At 37.7% G+C, this 18,774-nt stretch overlaps 1 protein-coding gene across 18 annotated transcripts in view; it reads right to left on the bottom strand.

Moving 5' to 3' along the window:
• The window catches only part of PTK2 (protein tyrosine kinase 2), a 224,137-nt gene that overhangs the window by 93,617 nt on the left and 111,746 nt on the right, over positions 1 to 18,774 (bottom strand). For all 18 annotated transcript variants that reach the window (XR_008575651.1, XM_054814477.1, XM_054814476.1 and 15 more), the window contains 2 exons: positions 18,053 to 18,140; positions 1,217 to 1,296 (listed from right to left, as the gene is read on the bottom strand). Coding sequence is in view for 17 of the 18 variants with exons in the window: in XM_054814477.1 (XP_054670452.1) it covers positions 1,217 to 1,296; positions 18,053 to 18,140 (168 nt within the window). In the remaining variant the exon portion in view is untranslated. The remainder of the gene's footprint in view (positions 1 to 1,216; positions 1,297 to 18,052; positions 18,141 to 18,774) is intronic.

Raw genomic sequence — 18,774 nt, 5'->3', positions numbered from 1 at the left:
CATTTCCGTGCACGTAAGAGGGAGAACCAGAGGAAGCAGGGAATGATGAAAACTTAACAGTTTCAATCCAGACACGTTCACATTAAAAAATAAATTAATAAATAAATCAAGAAAGAGCAGCTGTTGTTAGGAGAGGGCTAGGATCATTGTTTTCACTGAGAAAGTGGACTAGTAATGCTTATGGTTAAGATAGTTTTAGTAGTCATCTACTAGAAATATCTCATGAAAATGCTCTGAAGAGCCACAGCATGAGAACCATGGAAAACAGGATTTGGCTGACAAAATAATCATGGATTATTATACTCATTCCATGTTTTGAAATAAGGCACCAACAATTTTGTACATGCGTAAGGAGTCTGCAGTTACACAAAGAATTCTTCTTTTCTCTGGGGCTACCAGCAAAACTTATAGCAAAGACATCAGGTTCTCCTACGAGACCTACGAAATTTCGTAAGCCTGAATTTTATTTTGGAAAGTACTGTTCAAAGGATGCTTTTATTCTCTGCTAACCAGTTTACATTTGTCATTAATTTCTTATCAATTTTACTTCTTCCCTAATCTCCCTGTGTGAGACAACAGCATAACTAAAGCAAATGTTTCGGGCTGGAAATTCCCCATAAATTAGCAAAAACCAAAACATGCCTTTCAAAAGCTGTGCTGGGAACTCTCTCAAGGATCTCTTAATCTGATAAATTTATCTTTATTTTCCAGCTGTCTATACAGTTGACAAGAACACCAAAAACACCCAAAAGAATCCTTAAGATTTGATCATTTGAAAACAGCACATTAAGAATTGAGTAAATGCAGAGAGGAAAGGTAGCAGCATTTATCTTTAATTACATTCTTTAGCTGTAGGATTTATATATGCACAATGATGAGACTTTGCTAAATAACACCACAGATGCCATTTTTTTAAAAAGTATACTTCACTGTACTCTACAGGCCTTTGAATTATTCAGATGAAGAATTCACCCAAAAGGCATTATGAAGATGTAATTAATTAAAATTTTAAAATTAATGTTAACTTAAAAATAACTAGAAAAAGGTTACAATACAGTCTATTCAGTTTTTCTTCAAACTACTTTGTAGCAAAAAAGTCTTATGATGTTTTATTCAACTCTACTGGTCAGAAATCGATGAACTATAAGCAGTTTCAAAATTAATTTATATATTCTGTCAGAAACATGTTGAATAATAAATGAAATTATCAGCTTACCGGATTTCAAGGCAACCTAGTTTCAAAGCAATTTCCTGGTCCACTTGATCTGCTATTTCTAACATATAGTCATTTTTCACCTACAGCAAAAGAAGTAGGTATGCATCACAGAAAGATCAGTTCAGTGTCAATACAGACTAAAATACTGCCTAAACAACTTTAGAATAAATACGTCTTAAGTTTCTTTTTTTTTTGAATGACTATTTACAGTGCATGAAGAGAAAAAAGAAGTTATGTTCATATTCTCCACAAATGAGCTGCACTTCTCTAAGAAAGCCATTTTGACTGCAATGAACTTGATTAAAAAATCCTTATCTACATCAATATTACCTATGTTTTATTAAATATAATCAAAATCTTCACAGGAGGCTGAGCAGATGGTTGCACCTGCATTCAAGATACATGAACGTATGCTGTATTCTTGAACCATCTTGGTCAACAGTTTTTAATTTTGAAGCTAACCATGCATATAAACCAGACAAATGTCCGTGCGTTACTGTGAATATAAAACCAGCAGTAAGTAAAAAGAGTAGTATGTGAAAATCATACTACATAGTGACGTAAAATAATATTTGAACTAGGAAGAAGAAGAAACAAGAGTGAAACTAGATGGTTACAATCTACAGTAGGAAATAAAACAGGCCAAGGAGTGTGCTCTGACCCGGAGGAGGCCAAACACTATGGCCAAACGGCCATCCCTCCTGAAGAGGACAATTGCGTCAAAACAGAATATGTGGGCCACTGCTGGCACACACTGTCCCCCAGCTGTGCCTGGGCACAGGCTAGAAGAGTGGTAGAGTGGCACGTGCAAAACCTGTACCACAGAGCACACGAAATATTCAACATGAAGGACTATGGTGGGTCAAAGCTTCATTGCACGTCCTGGACGTGTTTTATTTACTAACATCGATGGAGGCAGAAAGCCTACTTTTTAGGTAATACTTTCATCACATCAGTGTAAGTAATTTATACAGTTGTTATAAAAAAAAAAAAAGACAATACAAGGGAACAGAACTAGTGCTGAAGAACTTCACACTGCAAATCTTGTCTTCTGTGCAACAGGTGTTTTTTACCAATATCTCTACGGAAGTACAGCTTTTCTTTAACGGCTCACGTTATCCTCTATCTTATGAAATCATACACTTCCTATTGAGATCCTGAAGCCTAAGATCCTAAAGTTGCAGAAAGTCCTGAAATATCACAAAATTCACATGACTGACTTGCAGATCAAAGAGGAGATTATACATTATGAAAGAAATACACTTCGCAAAATGGTTTTTTTGAGTGATGACAAGTTGTAAGAAAAACTACTTCAAACTGCTACCACTATGAAATTCATAATTTAAAAGATAAGGAAGTACAGCAGCAGATTCAACAGCTGGAGGTCCTCTCCCATCAGCATCCTCCCAGTAACACATGAGCATGCACCACAGCATTCTCTCACCACCAACCTGACAGCTGGATCCAGCCCTAGACTACAAAGCAACAAATATATAGGACTTTCCTAGTTATGAATCGCATGAAAAATTTTAATTTGTTACAGAAAGATGTGAAAGAAGACGTATGATAAACTGTGCAAGAGTGAGAATATAAACTATTACAATAGCCGCAATATCAGGAGAAAGCTTCTTGCATATGAACTCATACAGGTACTCAACAAAACAATAAGCTTTTAACTCTTCTCAATTCAACTCCTACAAATGCTAATGAGAGACAGGAGAAGAAATAATTGTCCTTCAGCATCATGTAGTTTGCTATTTGGATATACATATGGAAATAGTAATTCTGTATTCCCATGGTAGTAATACACAAAATATGAAGAATTAATAATTGCCTTTTTCTTCATTATCCTTAGAACCAAAAAACCCAAACAACCCAAACATATCATGTGAAACAGCATTCTATTTGAGTTTTTCTGGTAACATTACAAAGATTTATCTGATAACAGGTTAAAAAAAAAAAACCCTCCCGCAAATCACAGGCTGTATATCTGGTAATTACAACGGCTGTAAGTGATATAAACTGAGAGAGAGACGCGTCTTCCAGAAAGTCAAAATGTTTTGATTCTCTATTTTCATTCAAAACCATGAAGGTCCCTAAATGCAAAAAGTCCTACGCGTTAGACAAGTAAACAGTCATTGCTCTAATGGACAAAACACCATCTAATTTATGAAATCATTTACAACCAACCACGTATAAATTAGAGGAACTGTCAGTTACATGACCACACATATCGCGTGTATCTACAGTACATATCGTGGATCTAGATGGATGGGCCAAGGCCAACTGTATGAGGTTCAACAAGGCCAAGTGCTGGGTCCTGCACTTGGATTACAACAACACCAGGCAACGCGACAGGCTTGGGGAAGAGTGACTGGAAAGCTGCCCCATGGAAAAGGACCTAGGGGTGTTGGTCAATAGTCAGCTGAATATGAGCCCGCAGTGTGCCCAGGTGGCCAAGAAGGCCAACAGCATTGTGGGTTATATCAGAAATAGTGTGGCCAGCAGGACTAGGGAAGTGATTGTCCCCCTGTACTCAGCACTGGTGAGGCCGCACCTCAAATACTGTGTTCCATTTTGGGCCCCTCACTACAAGGAAGACATTGAGGTGCTGGAGTGTGTCCAGAGAAGGGCAATGAAGCTGGTGAAGGGTCTAGAGCACAAGTCTCATGAGGAGCAGCTGAGGGAACTGGGGTTGTATAGTCTGGAGTAAAGGAGGTTGAACTTAATCCAATGTGAGTCCTTCCCACTGGCTGCAGTTCTTCATGAACTGCTCCAGCGTGGGTCCCTTCCACAGGGTGCAGACCTTCAGGAACAGACTGCTCCAGCGTGGGTCCCGCACGGGGTCACAAGTCCTGCCAGCAAACCTGCCCTGGCGTGGGCTCCTCTCTCCACAGGGCCACAGGTCCGGCCAGAAGCTTGCTCCAGCGTGGGCTTCCCACGGGCCACAGCCTCCTTCAGGTGCCTCCACCTGCTCCGGCGTGGGGTCCTCCATGGGCTGCAGGTGGAATCTCTACACCCCCTCATCCTTCCTCCATGGGCTGCAGGGGGACAGCCTGCTTCACCATGGCCTTCACCACGGGCTGCAGGGGGATCTCTGCTCCGGTGCCTGGAGCTCCTCCTCCATCTGCACTGACCTTGGTGTCTGCAGAGTTTCTTACATCTTCTCACTCCTCCCTCCGGCTGCAAAAGCTCTCTCTCCCTAAGTGTTTTTCTTCTTCTTAAATATGTTATCACAGAGGCGCTGATTGGCTTGGCCTTGGCCAGCGGTGAGCCCGTCTTAGAGCTGGCTGGCATTGGCTTTATCAGACACAGGGGGAGCTTCTAGCAGCTTCTCACAGAAGCCACCCCTGTAGCCCCCCCCGCTACCAAAACCTTGCCACGCAAACCCAACACAAGGGCACTTTTGGAAACAAGACAAAAAAAGCAAAGATTTTGAGTAGTATCTTATCTCAACTAGCATCCATTTAAAATTACTCTTCATTCTACTGCAGAACTGCACCTTACAGTAATGGTATAGTATTTCTCTAAGATAAAACCTTCTATAACCAAGGTTTTGTTTAAATCAGAACTACCATCTAAATGCCTTCAAAAAATTGCACAATGTAATAACTTAAAGTGTTTAAGGCCGGGTTGGATGAGGCTTTGGGCAACCTGGTCTAGTGGAGGGTGTCCCTGCCCATGGCAGGGGTTTGGAACTAGATAATCTTTGAGGTCCCTTCCAACCCAAACCATTCTGTGAGTCTATGATTCTAAACAGAAAATTAAATTAGAACGTCTGTTCATCAGTAAGGACATGAAACTGTCCTGCATATGATATGTCCTGCAATAAAACTGTCAGATCCAAGCTCAGAACGTTTAAATCAGGAATATAATTTTACCACCACAAATGACCTCTATAGTGCCCATAGTAGCAAACAACAGAACAGTACTCTTCGTCCCCAAGTCTACATGGAGATATTTGAAAGTAAGAAACAAACTGAAAATACAAATTCTACGTGAGTTCAGTTCTTGTATTGATGCTCATATGCCAGAAATGTATCAAGAAAAAGAAACTATAATCAATTTACTTCTTGTTTATATAATCCATACTGAGGATTAATGAACTTCAATTGTACTTTAAATATAAGCTTTCATTTCATTCTCTTACCCTTTTTCTGAGAATTCACCTTCCTGTATAGGTCAAGTTACTTCAGCTAAAAAGCTAACACACCTGTTCACAAAATCCATTAGCTAGCCTACCTTACATCCACCCAAATCAAATATCCATTGGCTCGTTCATTTATATTTAAATTAAACTTTTTTTTGAGCTATAATTCTTTGAACCATTGCAATAATTTTGCATCACCAGGAAATTTCAGAGCTGTTATCCACCTATTCCTTGAGGCATTCAGGCACCAAAAAGAATTGACTGTAGCAGTGTTTTTTCAGTCCTGACATATAAAACTTCCCCCCTTGCAGAAACTATGCTAATTTGAGGCTACTAGTATATCAAGCTCAAATTTGTATTCATTTATCTTCACAGCTCATTGCCTTGTAGATCCCAGTACTGAAGTACTTCATTTGTTAAACTAAACAGCTTAAGAACATCCTCAGTTTCATGCAAACATATTTTAAAATGCTGCTAGCCTCAAGTAACTACTATTCCGTAAATAAATAAGCAACATTACCCAAACATTTAAAGTTTGGGGTTTCTTTCCTCTTGCCCTCTTGGCTTGCCAGCTTTCATAAATTCCGTTCATGCTTTCCCAGTTTGACTCTGCAACTACAGGCACCAGAACTTGACTAAGAAAATTCTAAAAACCCTCTCGATCCCAACAATTTGGAAGAAAAAATAAGTATTGCAAAAATTCTCAGCTTATTTGCAAGACAACAGTGAGGCATTTTCACCATATTGCTACAAGCAAACAGTTGCCTACTTGAGTGCATAATTTTGTTAGCATGACAAGCAGAAAAAATGGAGGGGTTTTTTGCATATCCCAGTCCAGAAGAGGTGGGCAAACACAGATCTTTCATAAAGGTGGAGTAAATTACATATATTCATTCCACCTCACATTTCAACCAAGAGAGACTCTCCTCTGCTGATTTACTGCGTGGGTTGGGTGGGTGAGTGGGTGTTTTTTTCTGAAGTTCCTTGGTACAGTAATGTAGAGTTTCAAGCCTTTCAAATTCACTACTTTATTCAACCCGAAGAGTGGGATAAAACTGCCTTCATTTGCCTAAGAAATGAGATGAAAACATAGAAAAAATATCCCCCTCCAGTGTCCACAAGTGACTAATAGCAGTGTTCACAAAATCAGTCATGATGTCGCCTCATCAAAATTAATAGCTGTACTTGATTATCGTAAAGTACCGCATACACATTATATACACCTATTTATTTTTGTGTTTAAACTCTGGAAGGTGTAAAGAGATTATCAACTTCAGGAAGCCTACGGCCATAATCTGATTAGATTGAGCAGTGTCCTATTACGGATAGCAAAGGTAATAAATTGATAGAAGGAATTAATTTTATCTTGCTTTTTTTAGAAACCTGTCCGCACACATTCTTAAGTTTCAGTAAGTCTAAGGGAAGGGGAAAAAAAAAAAAAAAAAGGCAGATCCAATTTCTACTCCGAGAATACTAAATGAGAACTTCTCTTATCACCTTTAATTTTTCTTGACTACTCTCTTTGAGATGGCATTAGATCAATGCATGAACCAATGCTTGTGCAAACATTAGATAAGAAGTTTGCAAGAGGTTCAGCATGAGCTGCATAACCTCCTGAAGAAAAAGCCTGAACAAATATTAAATGGAAGAGGCGCAAGAGATAATTTAATGGTAATTAAGCGCACTGCCACAAGGCAATTGAATAGTTTTCCTAGAAGTCTTTTGTGTTTGCTCAATCAGTACTTTTATTATTGTTGTTGTTAATATAGTTAAATGAGAGAAATGAGAATATTTTTCTGAGAGAATGAGAATGTTTAAGAGAAAAAAGGCCCTACCTTTAAGAGCATAAAGCCTATATGCAAAGATACAAAAATGAAACTCTGACAAATCTCATTAATTCTACCAGTTTTTTCTGTTTACTATGAATTCAGAAGAAGTATGTTAAGAAGGAGGATGAATCCTTATCTGTGGGTTTTGAAGACAGTGTTATCTGAGAGCTGGTGTTCAGCTGAAGGATGGCTGAAGAGTATATCATCAAGATATATATATTCAACAGATCAAGTACCACTGCTGTTGTTCTGCTCCCTATTTTAATTGTTCAGAATGTGATCTCTCCAAAGGCTAACTGGAAAAAACTGCAGGATGCTATTTAACACACCTTAATTTTACCTAGTTTGTACAAGTTCACTAATTTACAAAAACTTGTCACACAAACCTGGTTTGGAAAAAGCCACCCCCAAAAATACCAACCAGCCAAACAAGAAACAGCAAAGCAGCAACCCTTACCGACTTCCACCAACCCAACAAAGCCTTTAAAGTACTCCTGCTAAACCTGTGTGGCATTACTTGAGCCACGCCACGTACTAGAGACCAGATGCTCTACGTGAAGCCTGCAGTCATCTCAAATGCTTCACGGTCACGATACTGTAGCAATAAAAATGCATAAAGATCAACAAAGCAAACACATTTACACTAGGACTATAAATTCTAGTGTTACACTGCTAAAAGCCTATATACTTTTTATTTGGTAACAATCAAACGCCCAAACTATTATGTCTTAAGTGAATCACTTTGGTTCATGTTGCTTGCAACACACTTGCCCGTTTTGCATTCTAGCAGAATATGCTTATCTGAACTTGCAGAGAAAAATATATTGGAAAACAATTCATATGAGGATAGAGACAAAAATAATTTCTTGCTGCAAACTGTGGTGCTGATTTCGAGCACCTCTTCCCTCAGACTTATTTTTTTTTTTAATATTCTAACAAGTTTAAATCAGTTTTACAGTCAAGCAGGTGTACGCTTTTGGGAGGAAGGATTAGTCTCTTTAAGTTCTATTAAATATGGTATAATGGAAATGTAAATTACTCCAGGCTTCTAGATAAGTACCAGTGCAGTGTCACGTTAGAAAAAGTAACTGTAGTTGCAACTGCTCGTTCACAGGCTGGTGAATAAGAATTAAAGCTTCACATTTGTAGTTAACTTCTCGGTCACGACAGCTACAAACATTCTACTAACAAGGAAGGGACACAATATGTGAAAAACAGGAAGGCCAAGCATAAATGCACCTCTTGGAGGTAGGAAAAAGAAGTCTTTTACACGTCCTGATAAAATAAGAAGAGAAAAAAACTTGTCACTGCCCCCCTCAACGTACACTACTTGTGTTCAATGAATACAAGCTTAGAAAGGGTAGTAATATTTAAAGCAAACAAGAATTTAGAAATCCAGCATAATCCTATGTGGTAATTTATTTCCTGACATATTCATGTCCTGATATTCAGTGAGAATTCACTTTGTTTTTTAACTTTCTATTCTCACCAATATTTTTAAGTATTTTTTTGTCACTATTCTTTTTGGTTAGCCAGAACAAAAATCTCTCTTATGTCTCTAGTCTTTTGAGCATTAGAAGTTCAAATATACTCTTAAACCATGAGAAAGGAGGTGAACACTGAACCATGAGCTAATAAGGTTTTTCCACATGGAAGACAGGCACATACACAAAAGCCCAGTTTCATTTCTGATGTCAGACTTTTAAAATGTTTGTTCTTTTACTTGAATGGGCAAATTACTGATGGTGTAACTTCTAACTTCTCAACACTTACTAGGAAAGAATGGATACTTTCCTAGCCATATAAATGGCTAGCAAATTCCAGCTGGTATAATTTCAAATAAAAATTGGAGACAGAGGAAAGCCCATGTTTGTGAAGATGGAGAAATTAGAGAATAGCCCTACGCCAGCACACATGATTTAAGAAGAAATCTATCACAGGCCTTGTATTTTATATACCAGCTGCTACTTTCAAAAGCCATCTGCTTCATTTTTCTGCACACGATTTTTTTATACAGCTGCAGTATTTCAGAGAAACGTTCACTCAGGCTGACAAGCCATCTTGACAGTGCAGTTCATAAAAACACCACGCTGGATTTAAATTTCTTTATAAAGAACAAGAGGAAAATCATTCTGAACGTAGTACTGAATGCTTTCCAGGAGCTCAGGGATTTTAAAAAAACAACTTGTGTTGTATTATAAAAATACATTTTAGGTTAATATTTGTTTATATCCTTAGAAATTATTAAATAAAATTATCAAACTTTCTACTGAGCTTTCTTTTCAAATGTAGCTACAGCAGAAATTCCTTAGCAACAGTACTATCAAATGGTGTCTCAAAAAGGGCGAAAACCAATAATTAACCACTACATTGGCTTTCACTGCTCATTTCATGTTACCAAGAAATTTCCCACAGGATAATCTCCAATTTTTCTGGAGGACAGTTTAAAAATAAGCAATCTATTTCTCTTGCTTTACTTTCAATGTCTATGACCTACTTACATAACTTAGGGTTTGTTTTTTTTTTTTTTTTCAAATTGGCATTGCTTTGAAAACTGCATTTAAACAGCACTTCAGTGATTAAGTACCCCCTAAAGAGTTAAGTGCATAAGAAAAAAAAATCACCACAAGATATAACATATTTAGATAAGCAAACAAAGAAACAAAATGTCTTCTGTACTCCATTTAGTAAGTAGCGTAAGAATCATTAATTATAATAGTTTAACGAAGCATGGAAAACAAAGACTCACATTACATCATTTTCCCCTTATCCATTTGTTCTATTCAGATATTTTTAGCTGGTGTTTTTTATATTCAGAAATTAGGTACTCATGCTTAGTTGGTGGCATTTTACACTAACACACCACACTTCTGGTAACATTGGTCCTATGAAAGTCCAGTGACTTCTTCCCTGTAATTTAACAATTCTTAAATTCCAGCTTGTGTTACATGAAAGCCCAGAATACCTCAATATATCCATCAGAAAAGCTGATCTTCAGCAACTACTTATGTGACCAAGACGACGACTGAAGCATATACCACATTTGTTTTCCCCACAATTTTAGATTCAAAATGAACAAAGTTGCTCTGTATTCACAGCACTCCTGTTCAGGCTGCATTTTGTTCTGCACTTGCGGCAGGTACCACAAGTCCACCACGATACACAACTCTTCTGTGGTACCCTAACAGATGTTGTTATCTCAAATACTCTGTGGTTTCCACTGTAATCTTTCTTGTAGCGTTAAACGCGCCACAGAAATGCTGTAGCGTACCCTGGGACAGATACATCATTAGATGAATGCGGAACAATTACCCAATATAATTGCTTATACCTGTAATCACTAAACTGCAAAAGGAGATGGCTCCTCTATCTTTTCACAACAGCAAAATCCTATAGAACACCGAATTTTCTTTCCTGCAGAGTCAGAATAAGCAGCTTGAAAGAAAAGGGTCTCGACTCACGTTACTACAGCTTCAGAAATCTGATGCAAAATTAACCCTCAAAGATTTGTGCCTCATCTGCTCTGAACAAAGTACCATATGCACAAAAGCCCAAAGCATGGTTCTAATGGCATCAGTATTTTTAGGAGCCACCTTAATGATCATAATGGTAGTTTTAAAAATATGCGCAGGAGGGAAACACATATGTGTTTCCACCCCTATTTACCCATCTGATAATATTAGACTTATTACAGAAGATAAGTCTACATTAGGACAAATTAAGGCTCTGGCCTCTTCTAGCGGAGTTAAAAGCACCGATTCAGTATCAGGATAACATTCATTTGCCATCTGCCCTCCACTGCTCCTCCTCTTCGTCTTCCAAGGTCACAGTCTCTATATTATCTAGAGGTGATCTTTGACATCTCTAACTAATTTTGGAAGCTCCTCTGTTAATAATAAGGGCATTAGAGATGGGGTGGGGGGGGGAAATCAACTTCTGATGAGGCATTGTTAGGGACAGAATGGCTCAAAACGATGCCTTCTGTCCGAGTGGGCTGATCTCCAGATGTCACTGCAATCGACACTGCTGCCTGTCCGATCTTCGATAAAGTAGGACTATACTCTTGGGAGCCATATAGTACTCAACCTACTAAGCATGCTTTGCTAACAGCTAATTTTATACTTCTCCTCTCCGACACAGAATTTTGCTTTTTCAGAACAAATGAGTCCAAGCATAAATGTGATGCAACTTCTTTTTTTTCTCTCTGATGCATGTTATACGCAACCCAACACACTAGTCAGAATAACATTTTGTTCAAGATTACTAACAAAAACATATCCATGCCTCAGTACATGGAAACCTGTCCTGAGCATTTTAAATTTATCGTCTTGAATTAAGAGTAATTCACATCTGACTGCAAGAAAGCCCACAAGCACTATTTTCACCACTCTGGTTGACAGGTGGAAATTTTAAATCAAAGCAGCCTTTTTTCTTTGGACTGAGCCTGGCTGACTATTTAAGAGGTATTTAGGAATACGAGTATGTTTTACATTCCTATCATACAGCGCTACCAACAGAAAGCAGACGTTTGACACAGAACATTTGGAAGATACCAAAGTAGTTACACAACTATACAAACAGCAAGATCTACAACAAGAACGTCAGCAGAGTTTTCAGAGTGTAAATCAACTTTAATAAGTAAAAAAAATGAGTACTTTATGAGGAATTGTGAATTTCCGCAGTTTCAAGAAACCGACCCCTGTAAAGGATATCTCACTTATAATGACTTTTACAAGCTGTAATGAGCAGATAGGTGATGTTCAGTTTGATTTATATTTTTATCATTTTTTAATTTTTTTTTAATATCTTTTTAAGCAGCTGCAATTCTTACATTTATTACCACTTCCCTTTAGGGCACAGTTTATGTGTCAACCATTAACTCTTCCTGAAAGACTTTATTTGTTTCATTATTTATTTTAAACAGGCTGCCAATATCAGGAACAATGCCAGCTTTTCTCCCTATGTCCTTGATTTTCTTCAAAGCTTTTCCTGTCAAAGTCATTTGCTTTAGGTCTCCTATTTTTATTAGGGTATAAGAGATGTTGTTATTTAATTAGGTCAAAGAAGTCTAATTCCCAGCCTGCACGTCAAATTATATCTCATGCACCTAAGCCTTACAAAACTTTAATCATTAAGTTATCACAGTAATTGCCTGGACTTAAAATTTCCTACATGTTGGGGGACAGTGTTATAAAAATAATTTAATTTGCCTGATGCATTTATCTGCTACAATATAAAAGTAAGTTTTCATTTAAGGAAATACATTTTAAGTGTTAACATTATCTTCACAGACACTACAAAGAGCAAAACAATGCCATTTGTCCAAAAGAAACTTTGCCTCCTCTTTCTTTAGAGCATTTTCTTTTTCTTTTTTTTTTTTAAGAAAACAAGTATCACTTTTTTCTCATTTCTTTTTAAAAACATTTTTCTTATGAAAATGAACGTGCATTGTACTTGTCTGGTAAAGCACAAAATCCTTGCAGCACAGAATTCAGCTCAATTTTTGCAGAACGTCATTTACCTGCCATAACTTCGAGATCATCCTCTCTCTGCTTGCAGTTCCTTCTCCTGTGCATTACACAAACTTTGCCTCTTTTTAAAAAGCAAAACCAAAACATGGTCCAGTCCTATGGTCTCCTTTATTTTTTTTATATATACATACATATGTATACTTCCAGGGCAGTTTCACGCTGCAGGGTAAACAAGGCAGCATAGAGAAAGATTCTACGCTGGTGAAAATGACTTTTTCTTGTTCTTTGGGATCTAAAAAACCCCAAAAAGTTTCTTTAAAAGTCTTCTGTTTGGAGCACAAGGACAGCAACAATGGAACAGCTGATGCCTAAGAGCTGGTTTCCCCCACCCCGCCCCCCCATACAGATGCTTACCCCCTTTTCATCAAGGGATAAACCATCTCCAATTACTGGAGGCTAACATGTTATTCAAGGATGAATGTGTGCAGGCTCTTGTCCCACAATAAAAGGAAGGCAATTCAAGTAGCTTACGTCTGATTCTCATTATATGAATGTTTTTAAAAGCTGTACTCTATCATGATGTGAGATATGGTTTTCGTTCCTTATTCAGCTATTAAGGGAAAAGAGAGAAGCCCATCTCCCTTATTTCTACCTCCCAACAGCCATGTCACTGAAACAGAGGAAAAGGAAGACACTTAAAATAAATTTTAACCAACACTTATTTAAAGCAACTGGAAATGCTCCCAAAAAGTACAAGAAAAATGTGAAGTCTAATTTTGATTGCTCAAAAAACTCCAATGTTTAATTCTCCTTTTGTACCCTTATGCTTGTTTTCTCTGAAGTTTTCTTGAAAAATGGTAAAAATTCATACAGAAGATAGATATCTTTATTCTTTTGAGATTTATAAAACAGTCCACTGAACAAAAGAACAAGAACAAAAAAAAAAAAGAAAAGGTTACTCTGATAAAAATTAACTTCCAGTATTTTTACTCAGCAATCTTGTGTGCTTCATGTTTAAGGTTTTGGGGCTGGGGTTAGAGTTCACTTTGGTTCAGATGTGGGTGTACAATACAATGGGACACAACTGAAGGCTGGCACATAAAACCTATGCAGCAAGCATCTGCCAACTGTGCAGACAACCATAAATCTGGCACTTCCTGATTTTTTTTTTAATACTTTAACCCCACAATTCAAAGAGCACTGGGTGGGATCCAATTTGCCTAATTTGGCTGAAATTGTAAGCAGTTGGGCTCAAGGGAATAATGCAGTCAATGCAGTGTCACCACCTAAATGCTCCACTTAATAAAAAGAAGACAAGACACCTCTGAAGACCTGTCATCCACTACCTTCGACACTTTGCAAACAGACCACTAAAAAGACACAATTCTAGCATTAGTCTGTTGATCAACTGGGATGTAAGATGACATCACACACAACTCCTCCAGTCAAAAGGAACAGCCTAAGCATCAGCCTCTACCCCATCTCAAGTCTCAAAGCTGAAGCACAACCCAAAACATAGATGCTTTGGATGAACTGCGTGGTATCAGTATTTGTATGACTCATAGAATCACAGACTGGTTTGGGTTGGAAGGGACCTCAAAGACCATCTAGTTCCAACCCCCCAGGATGCCCAAAGCCCCATCCAACCTGGCCTTGAACACTTCCAGGGAGGGGGCATCCACAGCCTCTCTGGGCAACCTGTTCCAGTGCCTCACCACCCTCACAGTCAAGAATTTCTAACATCTAATCTAAATCTACCCTCCTTCAGCTTAAAGCCTTAAAGAGTAATTCTGATGTTACAAACAAGTTCCACCGTTTCCCCCCTCACACACACACACTAATTTTAATCCTTTGATGTACAGGTTGCAAAACAGAGGCACTCTTATGAAAAGAGTCGTTAAGTGTCCTGCTTTTATACTTCCAATTAGAACAGCTTACGCCCACTGCAGATGGCAGAACGACCGCCACCGATTACAAACCGCTTTATGTCAAGCTACAAACAGTTCTGGTCAGAGGTTCTTGATTTGTTCAAGACTCTTGAAAAGAAAGAATATCCAAAACAAAGAAAGGTCACAACATCCTTAAAATAGTCAAAATTCAGGAAAAAAAAAGAAAAAAAAGAAAAAAAAAATTTCACATATTCAGTCGAAGCTGAGAAGACATAGGCTCACACCAATTTATACAGGGCAATGCACTCATTGAAGTGAATGGGAGTAGTCATGCATGTGAAGTTAAAACGTGTGCCAGTTTTCAGTTTAACAGCCCGATAATTGTGGTTTGGGTTAACTGTATGAATAAACTGTGTCTGTTGACAGCAATTAAGGCAACATTCTGTTATCTTTACAAATGTTCTGTGCTTTTCTGGAAGATGAAGAACATTTGAGGAGTCAGTCTCTTACTCAAACATTCAGCTTCAACAATACTGCTGCTCTGCAACTCAAATTCAAGAAAATAATTACATTTTCTAAAATCCATGGACAATTCATGGGTGACAGAGGTCACTGTATTTCTTTTCCTTCTCCATGAACTTTTTAATTTGATGTTGTACATTTTTAATAAGTCAGACAACAGGTGTTTAGATGTTATCAAGTTAGTAATAGGTTCTCAGCCTCATCTTGAAAAGATTTAGTCACGGGCAGCATCTGGTCCTCGAAATCTTTTTTTCTCATTTATAGCATACGAGACAGCAATATATTTGACTTTTACATCTACAAAAGCCAATTTGACTACAGAAGTGTTATTCTGTTGGATTTTTAAAAATTGTGGAACTGGGTCCTACGTTCATTATCTAACAGTTATTTCTGTGCAGAAAGCTCAATATATCTATGTACACTTGTATGATTTATGCACGTTTGTTGTTCTTGCTTATGTACAACATGATGCGTCTGATTGTGAAGGGTGAGCTGTAATTGGCAAAAGAGGATGTTAAAATGTTGTGGGAATGACAATGAGAGAGGAACAGAATGTGAAAAATAATTTTTCCTTGTTTTTCCACATCCTCCTATGTTTTAGGTCTGCTTTATGATGCAGCATTATTGCTCAAATTCTTTTCCTGGCTTCTTTTCATAAGTCAGTGGGGTTGCCTTAACACTTTACCACATGAAAGAAATAGTCCTAATTTATTCAAGACGTCAAGTGAGACTTACGGAGCAAAACAGAATCATGGATAGAGAATGATAGCTCTGAAAAGTTGTGCACCTGATTTCCATGACAACGGAGACCCAAATACCTTGCAGCAGCCCAGAACGAAGAATGGTGACTTTTGAAGAACTAGATTTAGATATACCTCACGATAAGGTGGAGAAGAAAGGGGAAGTGGGGAAAAAAAAAAAGGTATGGTGTTCAGAGCAAGGAGACAAGAACCTCTGATTTTCATTTTATGATAGAACTCGGATTCCGGGCATTGTCAGATACATGCAGCTGTCATATTTGCATATCAGTTCCTGCCGACCTTCATAAACCTTCTTGCTATTCTGAGCCATTTGTATCCGTTTCTAATGATTTCCACAAATTTAGTAAAAACATATTTCTCAGAAAATGCTAAAAAATATTCCTCTGCCATTTTAAATTCCTCGCTTGAAAGAAATAGTTCTCTGAGGCACAAATGAGAGTATGCTGCAGGCTTCCCAGCTCTTGCATAAGTAAATGATGGAGTTCAGGAAATTATTTTGGAGCTCATCACTCACTTTTGCATCATGGAAAACACCAATCTCCTGTGTTTAAAGTCAGTACGAAGAAAGTCGCTTGCTGCTAAAGTAAAAAGGAATGTGATTTTCTTGTTTCTAGAACCCTGGCAGTACTAAAAAGTCACCAAAATCCAGACATTTTTAGGTTGAAACAAGCGTATCACACAGATTAGTTAAACCAGAATGCTAAATCCAGAGAAGCACTGCACTAGAATTGTCTTCTCAGAGGACAACTCCATCATATATCAATACAATAATTTCATCACACGTTAAAAAAATCAAAAGGCATTTACCTAAGGCAGGAATGTGTGTGTGTCTGTGTGTGTACAATAAAGGATAGAAGACATTTAAGAAATGAATCCGAGCATGTTAATTCTATATTCGACTTTCAGTTCAAGTATTGGACAGAGGGGAGAATTATGTTTTCATCCTTTTAAAAGAAAATTTAACCAGAATCACTGTTTCCTGGTTACTCATCTGCAAATGTGTCTGTTCACAAGGGTAGAAGAGTGCCACACTTTGGACCAGCTCCAATTATACCCTAATTTTAGGAGATGTTGCTCAAGAATTATGGTATGCTCCCCTAAAATCAGGATATTTTTGGATGTAGCAGAGACACAACAAAAAACAGTAGTCCACTGGAATAGTTTTCCTTGGTAGCAGCCTTTGGGGTTTCAGTAACATTATCAGCACTTCGTATTGTTGTTCCTTTGACACAACAAAATGCATCAGGTAAAAAAAAATATTCCTATTTCAAAACAAAACTCCAGAACCTTCATAGTCTAGTTCCTGAGCTCTGCTATTTCAGATGACTTCGCAAGCCCTCTCTCCCAACCCCTCATTCCTACCTATTCCATCTCTATCATGACAATAACTCCATAAAATGACTCCTTCGAATAATCTATGTTAAAACTAATCCTCTATATGGTAGTATAAAGTATTGCTTAAAACTATGACTTAAAACCGTATCTGGTTCACAAACATGTTACCATTATTAACACAAACTGTTAAGCACTAACAATATTTCAGTGTATGAACGCAGACATTGTACCATCCAGACACTGGAAGAGACCCACCTAACAAGTAGCCAATAAGTAAATTTAGGTTTGAATTTTCAGAGATGTATGGATTCTTAATTAGGGGATACTGTAACCATTCTAGTCCAAACGCCTCTAAAAGATATCCCCATGAAATCTTTCTTTGAGCTCACCAGTCTAAAAGCAGATTAAAATTATTTAAGTGAACAAAATAAAGATTTAGGTGCTTAATTTATAGAAACTTTTGCTACTATGCAGTTTTACTAACCAATAAAAGATATTCAAATCAAGAAAATAACCTAATCATATGAGTGGAAAAAACATTCCATAGTTGTAGTGAAATTGCCCACTTATTTGCGCTTGCAAAAATAAACAAATTCAGAAATTTAATAAAGTGTGAAATAACTACAAGAAGCCATCTGAACAACAGTAAATTTTATCTGAGTTGAGAAGACAACTGCAAAATTACCATCTATTTGGAAAATATTCCTCACCACTTCTCCAGGAGAAAGATGCCTTGGGCTTCACACCCATTCTGCTTTACATATCCAACCTTAAATTTTACCAATTTCTGTTTCCGCAGTAATATGTTATTCAAATAAACAAAGCCAGAGTTTACCATATTGATGCCAGCAAAAGAAAAAGTAGTAGAACTGAACATACCTGCTGATAGAAAAAATTTAGAGTTGGTTTGTCCTCGGTGAACTGGTTTAGAAATCCTTTTGGCAAATATCGAATTCTCAATTCATATCTGAAAAGCAAGAGAAAGAGTACCGGTGAGACAAAAATAATAACTGAGACTTCCTCACAAATAAAAGAGATCTCCAAACACTCTTAAAAATAATGATACAATTGAAAAAAACTCAGAAAACTAAGGAAAAATGTCCTCTTTTGACTGCTCGGAGAACTAAACTGACATTTCATAAAGAAGTTTACGAAGGACCTTCGTAATAGAAGCAAATATAAAGCCCTGCTGCCTTCTCCAAGCTTCAGGGAGGAGCATCAAGACCTGGAGCAGATAGGCTATCAGGTCCAGATCCATGGGAAGGGAGGCCACAATTAAGTGACAACAGCAGATGAGCTGTAACACTTGACATGATCCCCTGGCAACAGCTTTTATCTTTGGTTATCACAAGCATGGTACTTAAAACACAGATCTCACTGCTCCAAGTAAGAGTGGCAACCAGTGTTACTCACTAGGGAGCCACATCCTACAGACAAAACAAGGGGTTACTCAAGGAACGTGACTCCGCTCCTTCTCTGATCAAGTGCTGCAATATTCACCTCTGAATTGTTCCAAAGGTTTTAAAGGTATGTCTCTGTAATAAGGTTTCCTACTTCCTTATTTATCATCAAGATGCATGCAAAAGCCAAACGAACCAGTT

Source organism: Grus americana, chromosome 2 (genome assembly GCF_028858705.1).
Source record: "Grus americana isolate bGruAme1 chromosome 2, bGruAme1.mat, whole genome shotgun sequence".
NCBI lineage: Eukaryota > Metazoa > Chordata > Aves > Gruiformes > Gruidae > Grus > Grus americana.
This window is presented reverse-complemented; position numbering and strand designations above follow the sequence as displayed.